Raw genomic sequence first — 19,150 nt, 5'->3', positions numbered from 1 at the left:
TTGAGCTTGATTTGGAAAGTCTCACCTTCTTCCCGAAACATTTTATTCACTTCATATATAATTGAAACAGTATCTGAATTCTTTGCGTGTATTTCTAGTTGGTGTTGCCATTATGCCACTATATTTGGCAATCGCACTCAAATATTCCGAGCCAGTTTAATCTCGTTGCAAATAAATAAATTGGAATCGTTTCCAAATCATGCATTCATCAGTACTTAAGGATCATCTTTTTTCGTTGGAAAAACGGGCCTCACGTTTTCAATTTGCTAGATTCCCTCCGTTCCTTTTCATCCCCCCCCCCCCCCCCCCCCCCCCTCTTTTTGCTTTCTGCCTTTTGCGGCACTATGACACAGTCTGCGGGAAAAAAAAATATCATCAAATTATTCGCATCATGACGATTGTTAGGAATCCAGAGAATTATCCAGAAATAATCGTGCTTTATGTGGGTTTTCGTCGATAGTATTTTGAAATTTATAGACTTGAATCACACGTGTGTGCGTGCAGTCGCATTTTTCCGAGTAATTTAAATACTATCGAACCATGAATTTTATTAGTTGCCAAAAGTTTTTTCCGTTTAAGTATCAGCCTTACCGTTTTTTTTCGGAATGTTATGTGTTTTGGGGAGGTTGAAATTCGTCTTTCGCTATGTCACCGTTCAGGAAATTTTTTTCTCGCTATAGCCTGATGTCTGAAAATATAAAGGTTTTGTGTTGATTGATAAATGATAATGCGATATGGTGTTGGATGTGTTGTGGGGTTGTGGAAAAGGTTTGAAGGACCAGGACGGTATTCATTTTCCTGTTGAATTTTCCTAACGATGCTTTTTAGATTTCGTTTTAGTGATTGTTTTTCATACATCCTTTAGACTGATTGTTTGTTACGATGAGTCAGCCAATGTTTCTCTTGCTATAAAAATAATTGCTCTTTTGGTTTACTTTTGTCGGGTGTTATTTTAATTTATTACATTGTCTGTGTGTGTTTGATTAACTTTAATTTAGCAGGACTACCGATTTTATTTTAATCTTCCGAGAGAAAACTATACTGAGGTGATTGTTTCATTGTGTTCCGTCTAGACATGCACACAATCAGACGTCTAAAAGTTGATCTTATCTTATTTCCAACCACCGGGTATAAGGTTTTGTTCAACAATTTGAGAAGTTTGGAATAATCAATTTATTTTTAAAATGCTTTTTCAAATTTAGTTTCAGTTTGATTGTTGGCATTATTTTCTTTATACTTATAATTAGACGAAACGAGTCGGGCTGTGTTTTCCTTTAATTAAAACAATTGTTATTTGTTGACATTTCTTCGTGTGTGGGTTAAATTTTTCTATTGTTTAATTGAATTTAAGTTCAAATAAGCAGTCTACAGCGATTTAAATTTGTCCTCGATAAATTCCATTCTTAGGTACCTGTTTCATTGTGTGCCCCTAGAAATTTTAGGACAAAGGTTTTGATTTTTCAAGATTATTAGTTCTGGGAATTTTCGTCATCACATAATGTTGCTTCTCCAGAAACTTAGGTTCTTGTTCGAAGAATGATTTTAAGAAGAGAAGAAATGCATTCATAAGACACATTACGGAATAAGATGATCATTAAGATTTTTTTTTTCCGGGTTTCTTTTCTCCGAATTGTCTAAATTGAGATCTTGAATTTTGAATAAGAAAGGATGCATCGCCAATCGACATTGTGCTAATAAGGATTTAGGAATTGATTCTGTTGAAATATTTATAAATGTTACAGAGTTGGTATATTTCAATATTATTCTAGGAAATAGTTAATCGAAATAGTTAAATATTTTAAACCAGTTAAATATAATTAATATGAAACATATTTCAAACAATAATAAAAAACAGGTTTGACGTGAGCCCTGTTGCATTTTTTTTTTTTTATTGCGCCGAAGGTCCCTCAAAAGACAGTTTTGTATTTTAAAAGGGATCTGATGGGCACAACTTAGCTTGAGCATATTTGTTTTCAAAGACACACTGTAAAAATTCGTTTTTCCCGTTAGGGAAGGCAAAACTCAGGGAAGTGAATGAGGGAGATAATTATAAGTGATTGGAAGGAAATCGATGGATATTATTGGTCAATTTTTTTTTCTCCCTAATTTTTGTTTTGATTGAAATATATAAAAAAAAAGGGCTTTCTGGTGGATAAGCCAATATTGTATTAGCCGCAACATGCCAACATAGTCAGGGGGCAGGCAAGTACATATTATATACATTCTTTTAAAACAAACAAATATTTTGCCCCTTAAATGCTTATTCTTCGAGTTGGGTCAAAATTAATAGAGGACGAAAAGGACAATTGTGACTCAATCTCTCTCCTCCCCTCTCCCTCTCCCTCCCCCTCTCCCTCTCCCTCTCTCTCTTTGCATCTCTTTCTTCCTCTCTTTCTTTTCCCCTCTCTCTCAATCTCTCTCTCTCGCCCCCCTCTCTCTCTCTCTCTCTCTCTCTCTCTCTCTCTCTCTCTCTCTCTCTCTCTCTCTCTCTCTCTCTCTCTCTCTCTCTCTCTATCTCTCTCTCTTTGCCTCTCTCTCTTCCTCTCTCAATCTCTCTCCCTCTCCCTCTCTCTCTCCCCCTCTCCCTCTCCCTCTCTCTCTTTGCATCTCTCTCTCTCGCCCCCTCTCTCTCTCTCGCCCCCTCTCCCTCTCCCTCTCCCTCTCTCTCTCTCTCTCTCCTCTCTCTCTCTCCCTCTCTCTCTCTCTCTCTCTCTCTCTCTCTCTCTCTCTCTCTCTCTCTCTCTCTCTCTCTCTCTCTCTCTCTCTCTCTCTCTCTCTCTCTCTCTCTCTCTCCCTCTCTCTCTCTCTCTCTCTCTCTCTCTCTCTCTCTATATCTCTCTCTATCTATCTCTCTCATACCACAAATGCGCCATAAATGGCAGATTATAGCAGGATTACTTCTTTTAACGTAACACGCATAGCGAAGATTAAATGATTCTTCGCGCGAAAAACGCGCGCGCGCGTCTGTGACGGTTTCAGTGTAAAGTCGGTTTTAAAGTAATGCAATATGTATGTACTACGGCTTTATTGCCGAAGCCCTCAAACAGTTGTAAAAGTTGATCTGATGGGCACAACTAGCTTGAGCATATTTGTTTTTAAAAAACACACTTTAAAAATTCGTTTTTCCCGGTAGGAAGGCACTCAGGAGCTGAATGAGGGAGATAATTATAGATTAGGAAATCGATGGTATTTTTGGTCAATTTTTCTAATTTTTGTTTGAAAGATATAAAAGGCTTCTGGATAAGTCCAATATAGTATTAGCCGCAACAAGTACATTTATATACATCTTATAAAACAACAATATTATGCCCTTAAATATGTACTTATTCTTAGAGTTGTAGTCAAAATAATAGAGACGAAAAGGACAATTTATGACGTCAAAGTAGCTCCTGAGTGCCTTCCTAATATAATAGCGGAAGAAAATTTTAAATGTTTTTTTCTTGGGAGAGTGGAAAATATGCTTTAGCTAATTGTTGGAGCAACATAGTAGTAGTAATTGCGCCCATCACATTTATTTGTACAGCTCTTTAGGTTGGTTCTTGGTACTATGGACAACACATTCCTGCACAAAATGCTTGTGGCAAATTAGTTCTCAGAAAATGCTCATAATGCCCTAACTTATTATATTAAGCAATACGGGGATTTTAACCCAATTCTAAATCGACTTTATCTTGGACAAATAAACAGTATCCACAGTTACTGACGGCACCAAAACACCAAGGTTGCACCTTTCTTTACTAAACTCAAGTCCGCTCCTAATAACAGAGGACTGGACCGCTGAATCTGTCCTTCTCCCCAGTTTCCCCCCGCAGAAATTCCTAGCATATCTCTGGGTAATAGGATGAGCTATAACGTATACCAGAGGATTAATGATACCGTTTGTGTAGTAAACCGTGACAGTAAGTATCTGTGAAACCTCGTAGGTAAGTGGAACATTCCATGTGTTAGCTATCACTGTGGGAGAGTAGGAGAGAAGACTGGTGACTATGATCCCAGTGGATGTCATCAGGAACCATCCACATCTCCTTCTCTTTCTGATGATGATGAACAGCATCATCCCGTACATCAGGACGACCAGGAGAAATGGAACGGCGAGGAAACATACTTGCTCAATGTACGAATCACGTCCTGATATCACACATCTGTGGTATTTCTCGTAGTACAAGATGGTGGTGGCTCCTGTGATGTACGCCACTGTATCATAGATCAGGAGACCAAGAAGAGGAGTCCAGTTGGCTGCAAACATGTACAGACATGCTCTCTTGGTTATAATGTACCTGTGTCGGAGGGGTAACATGATAGCGATAGCTCTGTCAATAGTGAGAGGGAGGAGGGCTAACATACCCGAGTTAACGAAAGTGTTGAGTGAGATTGTGTAGACTACACAGAACGGGTTGGTCCTGTTATCCGGTGCTCCTATAAACTTGCTGTTTATTATTCCCAGTCCTCTGAATAACCCTATGGTTGAGACTAGGATGTCGCTGATAGCCACGTTGATGATGAGGAGGTTTTGGCAGTTTGCCAGTTTTATTCGCCGCAGGAGAAGGAAGTAGGTGACGGCACTGCTGAAGAGGATGCCCAGGACACCTATAACCACCAGTATGGATCCCTGGGTGATTTGGGTGATAATATGAACGCTTATCAAAGATGTTAGTGCTAATCTTTGAATCAGTTTTGATGATATACATCTAGTGAAAATAAGGGAAACGATTGGAACTACACATAGGTTTCTTGAAATAGCTCAAAAGTATGCTGTCAACTAGTTATGATTTAAGATTGATTAATTTAATTAAAATCCTTAAAAGCCTATCAAAATCACTTACATTGACAATTCTGAAGAGACAAGCTGGTTGGTTCTGTGTTACACAGGTATGATTCCCAATAAAGTAACCCATAACGTATTCTTAGTTCACTTAATCACGTCTCATCATACTTGCAAAATAAGATGGAAGTAATATAACTAAGTTTTCGAGATGTACAAAACACAGCTCCACAAATTGCTATGTACCTGTTAGTCGTTAAATATAAAGTTTTTTTCAGGGTTGCCATACCCTAGAAGCAGGCAGAGCATCTTCATGCTATCCTCTCGTGGACCAGCTAGGTCTCTTCAAATAAAAAAGCATATAAAGTTTAACGATCGCACGGCACGGGAGTCACAAAACTACAAAGTAAAAGTTATTTACAGACACAACCGTTTAGCAAAAGACCATTAAATAAACTCCAAAGACTGTCAATATATCCCATGAAGCCGGCTCCTATTACATTCCTTTAAAAAGGTCCAATGTCCATCTATACTATAGATGGAGGTGTGTTTGCGGGCCTATAGAATATTTATAGGCCCGCAAACACACTCTTATCTTACCACTTATCCTGTTAGTGACGCCTGTGCTTTTATACAATAACGTATCGCGGTAGCGCACAACATATACTTCATATAGGAAAAAGGTGTAAAGTAAACTATTAAACTTATTACCAGTACCATTCATGGTAAACAGGTGCCGATGACTCGCAAAGCAGTCGCCGATGTTAAAGGGCCCTGTACACTATATAAAAAGAAGGATGGAAGTTTGTTTCTTTCAATAACAGGTGTAACCAGTGTGTGTGGGTATTGTGTTCAGTAGTTTAAACAATGTTCAATAAAATAGAGCATGATTTAAGTCTGATATGGTGCCAAATATAATCCACTTTGAGGTAGCAAGCCACTGAAATGGAGTAAATTTGTATAGTTTCAGCCATATTTACCGCTATTTCAGACCACGAACTTGTTCAACAATGGGATCGCTTGCAACACTAATTACACAGGAGAATCGTGGATATGACATCCCTGATAAATCATTAGACCCATTCAATAGATTCGATTACGCGACCAAGGTCTAAAAGTAGGCCTGGTTATAGAGAGCGGTGTCAAATTATTAGTAATCAAGCCACGGCTGAAAACCGCTTTTGAGTCTCCCTCAGCCCTCTTCAAGACAATGATATCACTTCTCAAGCTCCTGTCACGGTAAAATTAGATTTACGATAAGACCGCTATTTTAGAATATCAGTGATACCTGGCTTGCACGGTTTAGACCGAAATATAGCTGACCAGGGGTCTCAGCTAATTAGATCGAAATGACATAATGTTTAAATTATCAGTAATAATATTACATATAAGTAGTAGTATTAGCAATTTACTGTCAAATCATTTTCTCGCTATCTAAAACACTGTATTGGAAAATGTTATCAACCAGATATTAACGTCGGACATGTTCGGACATGTTCGGACCTCTAAAAATAAAATCTATACAAAATTAACGATAATACATTGACCAAACTTTCATAATCAAAACGATGGGCACCTTTGTTTGGCAAAAAGAAGGCATTTCGGCTCTATATTATGTTAACTTCAATGAGAATGGAGGACGTTTGGTTACTCTGAACGACAAATGCTCAAAGGACTTGCATTAATCCTATAATATTATTAAAAATGAAAACCACCTTACATGCCGAAGGAAACGACTAAGTTTACACAAATTTGTTTGATCGTTTGTAAGAAGGAGGCTGACTTTCTTCCTAGACAGCTAAATTAAAATGCGGCGAAAGACAACTGAAATCAAAAAATGAGTAACAATGATTTCGAAGCTGTTGTATTTTTCCTGACACTTGCCAGCATGCCTTGCAACCTGTTACTAGATGCCGCCATCTGCCGGGTTAATAAGAAAGAAGTCTTAAAAAGTGTTACCTCAACAAGACTGTCAGCCATGTCTGGCATCCGAGGCTAAAGGTCAGTAAATCTGAGACTGCAAGTTCAATACCGGGGCCACTATGATCCGACTCTGGAGGTTGGTTAGGCAGCGTGATACAATCTTTTTACTTTTCAAAATTGAGATCACTGTCTCATCTGGAGCTCACTGTCTCATCTGGAGCTCACTGTCTCATCTGAAGCTCACTGTCTCATCTGGAGCTCACTGTCTCATCTGGAGCTCACTGTCTCATCTGGAGCTCACTGTCTCATCTGGAGCTCACTGTTTCATCTGGAGCTCACTGTCTCATCTGGAGCTCACTGTCTCATCTGGAGCTCGCTGTCTCATCTGGAGCTCACTGTCTCATCTGGAGCTCACTGTCTCATCTGGAGCTCACTGTCTCATCTGGAGCTCACTGTCTCATCTGGAGCTCACTGTCTCATCTGGAGATCACTGTCTCATCTGTAGCTCACTGTCTCATCTGGAGCTCACTGTCTCATCTGGAGCTCACTGTCTCATCTGGAGCTCACTGTCTCATCTGGAGCTCACTGTCTCATCTGTAACTCACCGTCTCATCTGGAGCTCACTGTCTCATCTGGAGATCACCGTCTCATCTGGAGATCACCGTCTCATCTGGAGCTCACTGTCTCATCTGGAGCTCACTGTCTCATCTGGAGCTCACTGTCTCATCTGGAGCTCACTGTCTCATCTGGAGCTCACTGTCTCATCTGGAGATCACTGTCTCATCTGGAGCTCACTGTCTCATCTGGAGCTCACTGTCTCATCTGGAGCTCACTGTCTCATCTGGAGCTCACTGTCTCATCTGTAGCTCACTGTCTCATCTGGAGCTCACTGTCTCATCTGTAGCTCACTGTCTCATCTGGAGCTCACTGTCTCATCTGGAGATCACTGTCTCATCTGGAGATCACTGTCTCATCTGGAGCTCACTGTTTCATCTGGAGCTCACTGTCTCCTCTGGAGCTCACTGTCTCATCTGGAGCTCACTGTCTCATCTGGAGCTCGCTGTCTCATCTGTAGCTCACTGTCTCATCTGGAGCTCACTGTCTCATCTGGAGATCACCGTCTCATCTGGAGATCACTGTCTCATCTGGAGCTCGCTGTCTCATCTGGAGCTCACTGTCTCATCTGGAGCTCACCGTCTCATCTGGAGCTCACCGTCTCATCTGGAGCTCACTGTCTCATCTAGAGCTCACCGTCTCATCTGGAGCTCACCGTCTCATCTGGAGCTCACTGTCTCATCTGGAGCTCACTGTCTCATCTGGAACTCACTGTCTCATCTGGAGCTCACTGTCTCATCTGGAGCTCACTGTCTCATCTGGAGCTCACTGTCTCATCTGGAGCTCACTGTCTCATCTGGAGCTCACTGTCTCATCTGGAACTCACTGTCTCATCTGGAGCTCACTGTCTCATCTGGAGCTCACTGTCTCATCTGGAGCTCACCGTCTCATCTGGAGCTCACTGTCTCATCTGTAACTCACCGTCTCATCTGGAGCTCACTGTCTCATCTGGAGCTCACTGTCTCATCTGGAGCTCACTGTCTCATCTGGAGCTCACTGTCTCATCTGGAGCTCACTGTCTCATCTGGAGCTCACTGTCTCATCTGGAGCTCACTGTCTCATCTGGAGCTCACTGTCTCATCTGGAGCTCACTGTCTCATCTGTAGCTCACTGTCTCATCTGGAGCTCACTGTCTCATCTGGAGCTCACCGTCTCATCTGGAGCTCACCGTCTCATCTGGAGCTCACTGTTTCATCTGGAGCTCACTGTCTCATCTGGAGCTCACTGTCTCATCTGGAGCTCACTGTCTCATCTGGAGCTCACTGTCTCATCTGGAGCTCACTGTCTCATCTGTAGCTCACTGTCTCATCTGGAGCTCACTGTCTCATCTGGAGCTCACTGTCTCATCTGGAGCTCACTGTCTCATCTGGAGCTCACTGTCTCATCTGGAGCTCACTGTCTCATCTGGAGCTCACTGTCTCATCTGGAGCTCACTGTCTCATCTGGAGCTCACTGTCTCATCTGTAGCTCACTGTCTCATCTGGAGCTCACTGTCTCATCTGGAGCTCACTGTCTCATCTGGAGCCCACTGTCTCATCTGGAGCTCACCGTCTCATCTGGAGCTCACTGTCTCATCTGGAGCTCGCTGTCTCATCTGGAGCTCACTGTCTCATCTGGAGCTCACTGTCTCATCTGGAGCTCACTGTCTCATCTGGAGCTCACTGTCTCATCTGGAGCTCACTGTCTCATCTGGAGCTCACTGTCTCATCTGGAGCTCACTGTCTCATCTGGAGCTCACTGTCTCATCTGGAGCTCACTGTCTCATCTGGAGCTCACCGTCTCATCTGGAGCTCACTGTTTCATCTGGAGTTCCCCTTTGAGTATTTAATGTTCCAAACATTAGTTGAGGGACTGGACTACCGATTATTGGTTGATTGCTTTTGGCAACAGTCAGAGGGAGATCAAATAGAACAACTGTCAAGCTATAATGGTAGACGTCGAATTGTTCTTCAAGGTTCAAAAGGTGTTATACTTTGACCATGATTCGGCAAATACTCTCACCTCATTAATAAACTTTTCAGCGCGTGTTAGGCTGGTACGTGGCAATGATTTGGCGGTTACTCGCTGTCTGAATTAAAATATAATATGCCAGGCGGGTAAATGTAGCATTTTATGCCGAGTTTTAATAAAATATTAGATTAAAACATAATGACGTGGACCATGTGGTTTAATCTTTGCAGCACGTGACAAACCTTTTAAGTTATAGTGACTTGGCACATATTTCCATTTTCCATTATTCAGTTGCAGCAGTCGTGGAATCGCAATGTTTGGGGGATAGCTGTAATATATATAAGTAGTTGTTCTGAAAACGAATTAAATCTACAGGTTTCAGAGCTAGGACTCAGACAGGGAGGCCAGGTGGAGGGTATAGTTACAATCATTTAGCTGCTGAGTTTGGAGGGACGTGGTCTGAGCAATGAAAGGGACCTCCTCTCTGAGCAATGAAAGGGACCTCCTCTCTGAGTAATGAAAGGGACCTCCTCTCTGAGCAATGAAAGGGACCTCCTCTCTGAGCAATGAAAGGGATCGGGACCTCCTCGCTGAGCAATGAAAGGGACCTCCTTGCTGAGCAATGAAAGGGACCTCCTCGCTGAGCAATGAAAGGGACCTCCTCTCTGAGCAATGAAAGGGACCTCCTCTCTGAGTAATGAAAGGGACCTCCTCTCTGAGCAATGAAAGGGACCTCCTTGCTGAGCAATGAAAGGGACCTCCTCTCTGAGCAATGAAAGGGACCTCCTCTCTGAGTAATGAAAGGGACCTCCTCTCTGAGCAATGAAAGGGACCTCCTTGCTGAGCAATGAAAGGGACCTCCTTGCTGCTCATTTCAGGGAGATATGTCAAAATGGCATGTTGGGCGAAGCGGGGCAGCCTAATCAAATATATCGCTCAATCCGTTTAGATTATAGTCACCAGGTACATATTTCCAATTTTCAGGCATAACTTAATCGCAGGGGTTGCGATATATAAGCAAATGTTAAACTCATTAGTTTAGCTCAGGCAGTATAGTGAACCCCAGGTTTTTAGTAGATTTTGCGATGAAAATGACTATTAACTGTTCTTTTATCACAATTTGACGTCAATATATTTGACATTGCTACTTCTTTCCGATTTATCGATCATTATATACCGAGGATTACTCCACGGTGATAACGATGTGTGCAAATCGATCGATTTTTCAATTTCCTCAACGTTTTGATGGGTCAAATTTGGTGGGTTTTTGACAAACTCTGTAAATTCCCCCGAATGATTGCATATCAATATCATATACCTTACGAGACATATTTATATTCGACATAATTCCGGTAACCTAAATGATTTGGGAACAAAAATATAGGATTTTTTGCCGAAAACCACCGCATTTCGTACCCCAAATTAAATCATGGTATTTGGGGATTTTTTTCAAACGAAGCTCTGTATAAGAAATGTAACAGCAGACCACTCAGTGAGAGAGTTGTGTACTCACGTTGGAAAATGTTTGGTCATATACTTCGTAGTGCCAGCAACTCCCCAGCGTTATGTTCAATATTTTTTGCAGTTGAGAGTATGAGGGATATGAAGGGTCGTGTCGGGAGACACCAATGTAATTTATTAAAAACTCTTAAAAATGACTTATCAGATAGATACATTAAACTTGTAAATACAGAAGACATTTATAATTTGATTTTTTAGCCCAAGACAGACCTAATAGTGGAGAAAGTTATTTTAGTTTTAGTAGGTTACTTATCAGATTTTTAATTTGTTTATACAATTTATTTATTTGAATAAAGTTTTATAATAATAATATATGGGGATTTTTTCATTTCTTTATTTTACAAAAATAAAACCCAATATTTGTGAAAATCAATAAAATAAAACATGAAATTTGAAAGTCAATTTCTTCTCGATCTTCTTAGGGACGTTTGTCTCTCCAGTGTAGTCCCAGGTGTAGTCTCCAGTGTAGTCCCAGGTGTAGTCTCCAGTGTAGTCACAGGTGTAGGCACCTCTAACAAGCTGTTACGTCTTATAAACAGTTTCTCAAGCGCCTTTGAAAGACCGCAGGTGTTTGTTATCCTCCACCACTCCCGAAATTACCGCCGTGGCAAATGAAATAGTAGCAGAGCTTGCTGAGTTTTTATGGAACGTGTCCAACCGTCATGAATCATATTTATAACTTACTAAATTGATTATTGATAGTAAATCGACAAAGAAAATACGCGAAAAATAATTTGGGGAAAATAATGATGGTGACCTAAATTTTGGTAGCCCGAAAAAATTTTTCGGAAAACCACCGACTTTCGTACCTTTTAAATATGTCTCGTAAGGTATTGCTATACTATACGTCATTATTATGTGGCGAATCAAATTATAAATCTGTCAAATATAGTTAAAACCCTATAGATGTGGATTCTAGGTGAGACACATTTTTTGACAGGTGACAGCAATAAACCAATCAGCTTCCACTATTGACCAATAATACCCCAGAATCAATGTCACGTCTCAAGAAAATATGCCTCACCTAGAATTCACAACTATTAACCGAGAAATATTTACTGGTGCTTATAATAATAAATCAAATCTAGATTCATCTGACTAATTTGATTTTCACGTGACGCACGAAAGATATCATAAAAATGCGAAATCAAGACATGGTTAAATAAAATGTTGGTCAACGAAACGGCCACAAGAAACCGATTGCTTCATCAGAATGTTTTGGGTCTATAGATTGAAAAAAAAGATACTGATTCATCACTGAACATGCGAGTGTTACTACAGTGTTTAATAAAGTACATTGCAAAATTATAGGATAGACAGACATTTATAAAATGTAACAGTTGGAACGGACGAACACGCGTACACATTAAAAGCAAGAAAAATAATTAAGAAAACACGGACAAACAAACGACAAAGCAGACGAACAAGTGACAAAGCATCCTAACCTCAGTTTCATCTTCAACCTCCGAGGCTGCAATCTTGAGTCTGGCCAGAATGTTATGGGGAGCGTAGTGGTCAGCCAGAGCTTGTTGCTGTTGTTGAAGATCGCTCAGCTCGTTTCGCTTTGACTCCAACTCTGAGTACTGAAAATATTGATTTGTAATTAATTAATCGATTTTTAATTATTCAATTTAAGTTAATAAGGTATATAAATTGAAACGGTAGTAGTTTGTATCATCAGTATGGAGAGGACACAGCTGAGCTGGAAACATTATTGGTGCTAGGATAAGCTTAATATAATAAGCTTATGCCTTATGAGCTTTATTTCGTGTATGAAATATTTAAATCTTATAATTGGAAAGCAAGGTTAAGTTTTGAACGAGGAAAACACTAGGATAAAATATTAAGATCGAACTGTTAGAAATTAAATTACAGTTTAGCTAACATTAAAAATTGTGGTGTCAGCGACATGGATTGAACCAGATAAAACCAATCAAACCAAACAAAATTCAATCAAACAAGATGAAAATCAGCCAAAATCAATCAAATAGACATATCTAACCGATTTAAAATTCAACTTAATTTTATTAGCTACTAATCTATAGTCATCACAAAATGTTAATTCTTCTATAATGCTAATGTAATAGATATCAAGACGTAAATTCTACAAAAACACACAAGAACGACCAAACATTTTCCGGCACAACGCAATTCCGGCTGTATATTGTCCCGGTCTGTCTATTTCCTAAGAAGATAATGGAAACACCAGAGCCGGAAGAAGTATAGATGATAAGGTAGCTCAACTTTTAATGGGAGTTTCATCTCCAGTGCAGTGGACATGTTTTTGCAAAAACTTGATACTTGTACTATGGTTTAGTATGAAAGCTATCTAATTTAACGTGATGATATCAAACATATTTGACCTTTGGGTGGCCTTAAAGTCAAAGCAAAGCGAAATCAGGAAAATTCAACAAAACCTTCGTTATCCATCAAAGCGCACACTTACATTGCACATTCTAATCAAACAAAGTTGTAATCGTCAATTTGGAGACAAGATTAAGTAGGTTCAGGCATGAACTTGCTCAAGGCATAAGTTCTAGCCATCCTAAATCAGTTGCAGGCATGAACTTGCTCAAGGCATAAGTTCTAGCCATCCTAAATCAGTTGCAGGCATGAACTTGCTCAAGGCATAAGTTCTAGCCATCCTAAATCAGTTAGGTGCAGACATGAACTTCCTCAAGGCATAAGTTCTAGCCATCCTAAATCAGTTAGGTGCAGGCATGAACTTGCTCAAGGTATAAGTTCTAGCCATCCTAAATCAGTTAGGTGCAGGCATGAACTTGCTCAAGGCATAAGTTCTAGCCATCCTAAATCAGTCAGGTGCAGGCAAGAACTTGCTCAAGGCATAAGTTCTAGCCATCCTAAATCAGTTAGGTGCAGGCATGAACTTCCTCAAGGCATAAGTTCTAGCCATCCTAAATCAGTTAGGTGCAGGCAAGAACTTCCTCAAGGCATAAGTTCTAGCCATCCTAAATCAGTCAGGTGCAGGCAAGAACTTGCTCAAGGTATAAGTTCTAGCCATCCTAAATCAGTTAGGTGCAGGCATGAACTTGCTCAAGGCATAAGTTCTAGCCATCCTAAATCAGTTAGGTGCAGGCATGAACTTCCTCAAGGCATAAGTTCTAGCCATCCTAAATCAGTTAGGTGCAGGCATGAACTTCCTCAAGGCATAAGTTCTAGCCATCCTAAATCAGTTGCCTTGCAGCAGTATTTGGCACAGCTTATCACACAGAACAAGATAAATTCAATAATAGTAAACACGCTGGCCCCCAGGAACAGTCCAAGTACCCCTCCTACGTCACCGAAAAGGTTGCCAAGATCGTAAGTAATGACTTCATTGACCTGAGTTTTTTGCATGCTGGTGAAAAGGATCTCAACAACCATAAGATTCTTGAAGATGTCGTCAGGGGTGGAATAGGTCACGTTATAGTCAGGTTGTGAAAACCCTTGCAAAAATCCACCAACGTTTTTATGAACACCATCGACCCAGTTGTCTGAAATGGTGGCACTGCTGATGGAGGCTTCGTAGTTCTTCTCCTCGCAAGCAGTGTCACACACGCATTCATTTTCTTCACCGCCTTTCTTTTTATCTTCTGTATTGGTGTAGTTTCCATACCACTCAAGGTAGGTAGACAGCCCACAACTGGCCCACTTTTCAAAAGAACAAGCCTTGTACTTACCCTCGTTGTTAGGAGGTAAGACTTGGACACAGCCGCACCTTTCGTGGAGTGTCCTATCTTTACATTCTTGAAGACAAGCTCCCTCATTGTATATACCGTATGTGGTATTTACAAGAGACGCGTTGCAGCTTTCGGCCTTATGTTTATTTCTCAGTGTGACCCTGAGTCCCAGATCAACTTTGTAATAAGTCCCTGGACTCATCAAGAAGCCAGAAAAAATGGTTGAACCGTATGTTTCGTGGTCATGAAATACTACGTTAAATCCATGGGTTACACTATCAGATGACCGTTTGGAGTAGTCTTGGATGTCAGCCCAAAACATAAGGGTCAGAGCACCATAATCGCCCATCTTGCCTCTTAACGTGCCTTGAGGGTTAACTCTCCAGCATTTCCCAGAGCTTGAAGTCGGCATGGTAACGTAATGTGCCACACCATCAATTGGAACACCATATTCATCCTTCTCCATAAACGATTCCATTTGACCACAGTGCTGGTTTTTTTGCATACATTTTAACAGTCTGTTTGGTGAAGGGCCACCATTTTGGAACAAACTTTCGTAAGTTTCGTTCCTGATAGCGAACATCTCGTCATTCGGATCATTCAACCTGTTGGCCAGTTCTTTGGCCTGTTTTGCGTTGTATTGGTCGATAATGTTGAAGTAATCCTTGTACAGTCTGTTTTCTTCATTTTCAAGGTATGATTTTCTGACTTTATTCATGGAGCAAACAGTAATGGTGGGAAATTTGATGCCTTTCTTTTCACTTTCGTTATCATCCACAACGACCTCGAACTTTGTACCGGTCGGTTTATTAACGAACATGAGTATCTTGGTACAGATGATGTAGCAAGCGTAGATCGAGAAGGCAATCCACAGAAGGAGAAAGAAGACTTTAAGGAGTTTCCGAGGGCTTTCGAATATAAATTTTATTCCATGGGCACTAGTATCCGCTGAAAACTCGCGAATGTCACTCATGAAGGAAGTCTTTTTTTGAAGATTGTCCCAAACTGTTTCTTTACGCTGAAGCTGCCTAGGACCCGGTCTTGGAGGAGCTCCATTTTTATTCATCACTAGGTAGCATTAACTCATTACAATAAATTGTATACAGTAAATTTGTATATTGTATATTGTAAAAGATATTTTCTTTGCAAATAAATATCGTCGGTAAAAAATGCGGCGAAAAATAATAGGGTCAAGGCAAGAGCCCGTGGAGAGAACATGAAAGTTATTTTTATACAACACGATAATAATATTAGTAATGTGGATAATCCAAAACCGTAGACGTTGTATTATTGTACCACAAGCAGCCCTTAATTAAGTGGTCAACAATTTTATATTCATATTATAGCCTAGAATATAATTTATTTAATTAATTAAATGAATTAAAAGTGATGATCTCGAAACCTCACAGCAGTTTGTCAGCCCCTCAAACATAATAATCGAACAGTTTATGATTGTGAATGTACTATGTAATAACAGTCACATTGCATTTTTAGCACACAGGAATATAACACATTAAATTTTAAAAACGAGTATAACATAACAGCAATACCGCAGTTCAGCCGCAGTACTGTGACAGGAATATCGCAGGAATATCGCAGGACTGTGGCAGTACTGTCGCAGGACTGTGGCAGGAATATCGCAAGATCGCAGTACTGTGGCAGTACTGTCGCAGTACTGTGGCAGGACTGTGGCAGGACTGTGGCAGGACTGTCGCAGGACTGTCGCAGGACTGTGGCAGGACTGTGGCAGGACTGTGGCAGGACTGTCGCAGGACTGTCGCAGGACTGTGGCAGGACTGTCGCAGGACTGTCGCAGGACTGTGGCAGGACTGTGGCAGGACTGTGGCAGGACTGTCGCAGGACTGTGGCAGGAATATCGCAGGAATATCGCAGGACTGTGGCAGTACTGTCGCAGGACTGTGGCAGGAATATCGCAAGATCGCAGTACTGTGGCAGTACTGTCGCAGTACTGTGGCAGGACTGTGGCAGGACTGTGGCAGGACTGTGGCAGGACTGTGGCAGGACTGTCGCAGGACTGTGGCAGGACTGTGGCAGGACTGTGGCAGGACTGTCGCAGGACTGTCGCAGGACTGTGGCAGGAATATCGCAAGATCGCAGGACTGTCGCAGGACTGTCGCAGGACTGTGGCAGTTCTGTTGTCGACGAAATATTGTACGCCCAAGTTACGTCTAGACATTGTACTATAGAAATTTAATTTTCCGCATTCGAACTTACGACAAGCATTGTAAAATAGTTAGGATGAATTATGAAAAAGTTGGCTATTTTGTCTTAAAAACCCGGATCCATTGTGCTGCGAGATACTTCGACACGGACCAAAATTTTGACAATCAATCTGGGGGAGTTTCAAATTGGATTATGAATGAACTCATTAAAGTTAAACCCCGCAGCTAATACTAGCATTAAAATACCGATCTCCCTCTTCTTTAATCAAGGAAGTCGACGGAATTATAGTTCATTGTCGTGCAGGTACGGTAGGTGATTGTTATACAATGGATGGTCATTATATCACCTATTGAAGCCACTTGATTATACCAAAGTGAAAATTTTCCAGGAGACACGTACTGCGTTATATACTGTCTCCTGGCAAGGTATGATTAAATTTAAACTATTTGTGGTGTAGCTGAATTTATAAAGGAAATAATGTGGTGATATTTTGACACACCGTCCAATTAAGGAGGCGACAGAGAGTGACGAGAGTCACACACCGTAAGTGACCGGAACTTTCAGGAACAGTGGGACCTATAAGTCTGGCCACAGTGGACTTGTATGAGCCTTCTGTTAATTTCTAATAAAAGAATAAACCCGTCATATCTCCGCAAGCAATCCTCGCCTCCTAAATAGATCCGTGCTGGAGAGAATGCCTTGAAGAAAGGGAAATTCTAACTAACTACGAAGTCTACTGCTGCCTTTTGAAAGATGCAAAGTTTAAGATATTATGTGAAGTCTTCAAGGAATGATCCTGCCAAAGACCCAATTTCGTACAAAGGTAGTTTACCCATGAACCCCACCGGATCCTTGTAAAATTAGACGACTCTCAGTCTTTTCAAATCATTACTGGCAAACTAAGGCATTAAAGAAGCAGAATTTCGTACTGCACAACAGTTCTTCACAACGAAAGGGTTTTTTATTTAAAAAACAAAGATATGGTTTCAGTGAAATGCAAACTTATTAGTATCGAAGATATTAATTTGAAGATTGAAAAAAAAACAAGAAACCTCCCCTTTGGGAAATGAAAATTACAACAGGCAAGTCCGCCCGTCCACACTTCAATCGACAAAGGAAAAGTATGCGTCAAACATATGATGAGGAGTTTCTGAATTAATGACATATCATTTGATTATGAGGATTTCTTTTGAATTCTGTTATAGCGGATGTTTCATATTATTATAATCATATTGCTGTATTTCAACCATTATTATATCCAAGACTTCGTGACTCTAGTGTTGAAGGAGTTAAAACTGAAGGCAGGTCTTTTAGACTAATGGCTATTGACTCTGGTATTTTATCTGAGGCACTGACACAATGATCTTTCAATGATAACGGTTCAATGTAGTAATTAATACAATACCTCTCCAATTGATCCTAATTAATAATCAAGAGTCATGTCGCCAGTAAATAAGTATTTGAATGCTCTTTTTCTCCGAAATAAAGGAATAGAGTATTTTAAGGCGACTATAGTCTAGTATAGTGTAGTTATGGGCTGAGAAAATGTTTCGAGAAATTTGTTTTTTTCTTAACTCAGACATTTCTTATTTGGCGAAACTTATCTTTTTAAGAAAGCATTCAATGATAGTGCACAGCATTCCAAACAGGCCACCTATCTGTCACCAGATTATTGACAGGCGTTTATTGTTCCAATCCTAGCATATTTGAGCCGATAGGACAGTTGATGTGCAGATGAGCACAGATAACTGGTAACTGGTAACTGGTAACTGGTAACTGGTAACTGGTAACTGGTAACTGGTAACTGGTAAGCCATGACGGTACGACCCCTAATAAGCATAGAATGAGGGGCCGTAGACTCCGGGCGTTTCAGTCTGCACAATCCTCGTGAGAAATGTAAACAGAAACTGGACTGCTTCTATGAGTTGATAATTACAATCTGGCAAGGAGAATTCAAACCACAGGAACCATTTTTAATAAAGCAGAACCCTCATCCCAATAATACTACAGTCGAGGATTAATCTAAGTTATTAGTGCTTATGTAATACGCTACGTGACCAACGGCACGGTTCTGTACAACAGACTCAACTTGGGAAAGTAGCAGTACCAACATTTTTATACAAAACTAAATTCCGGAGTGTAGCACAGCAACTAGTAGTCAGACTACCTATCAATCATGTTCTAAATGCAACAAGCAAGTATAATTTTTGTGCCAAACATCTGGGTCCAGGTACGGAAACGACCAACGCCACTGTTGACTGTACCATAATTATTTATTATGCAGCCATAATGCTGCAAAGTTATGCCCGATGCCTCCATACGGCCAATGGCCGTGGAATTCATTGGTTATCTTGGAATTTAAAAGTTTGTAAATATGAATAATAAGCATTCCCAGTGACTCCATTACTCTGCTCGTGACTATTGCTTATCTTAGTCGAATAAGAAAGTATATAATGGTAAATTATTGAAAATATCAAAGCATTCCAAACAGGCCACCAATCTGTCGCCAGATTAT

At 40.6% G+C, this 19,150-nt stretch overlaps 2 protein-coding genes across 2 annotated transcripts in view; both read right to left on the bottom strand.

The window, feature by feature from the left end:
* LOC134818093 (vacuolar protein sorting-associated protein 37A-like) overlaps nucleotides 1–19,150 on the bottom strand; it is a 45,938-nt gene that overhangs the window by 6,020 nt on the left and 20,768 nt on the right. The window contains exon 6 of the mRNA XM_063827512.1: nucleotides 12,217–12,354. Coding sequence (XP_063683582.1) covers nucleotides 12,217–12,354 — 138 coding nt within the window. The remainder of the gene's footprint in view (nucleotides 1–12,216; nucleotides 12,355–19,150) is intronic.
* On the bottom strand, nucleotides 13,819–15,515 carry LOC134818050 (acid-sensing ion channel 4-like). Its single transcript, XM_063827459.1, has one exon. The coding sequence runs from the start codon at nucleotides 15,422–15,424 to the stop codon at nucleotides 13,934–13,936; it is 1,491 nt and encodes a 496-aa protein (XP_063683529.1). The 5' UTR covers nucleotides 15,425–15,515; the 3' UTR covers nucleotides 13,819–13,933.

Source organism: Bolinopsis microptera, chromosome 7 (assembly GCF_026151205.1).
Source record: "Bolinopsis microptera isolate Bmic1 chromosome 7, MBARI_Bmic_1.0, whole genome shotgun sequence".
Lineage (NCBI taxonomy): Eukaryota > Metazoa > Ctenophora > Tentaculata > Lobata > Bolinopsidae > Bolinopsis > Bolinopsis microptera.
This window is presented reverse-complemented; position numbering and strand designations above follow the sequence as displayed.

What these genes read in the sequence shown, in the direction of transcription:
- LOC134818050 (XM_063827459.1), bottom strand. Translation starts at nt 15,424, where the DNA reads ATGAGTGACATTCGCGAGTTTTCAGCGGATACTAGTGCCCATGGAATA.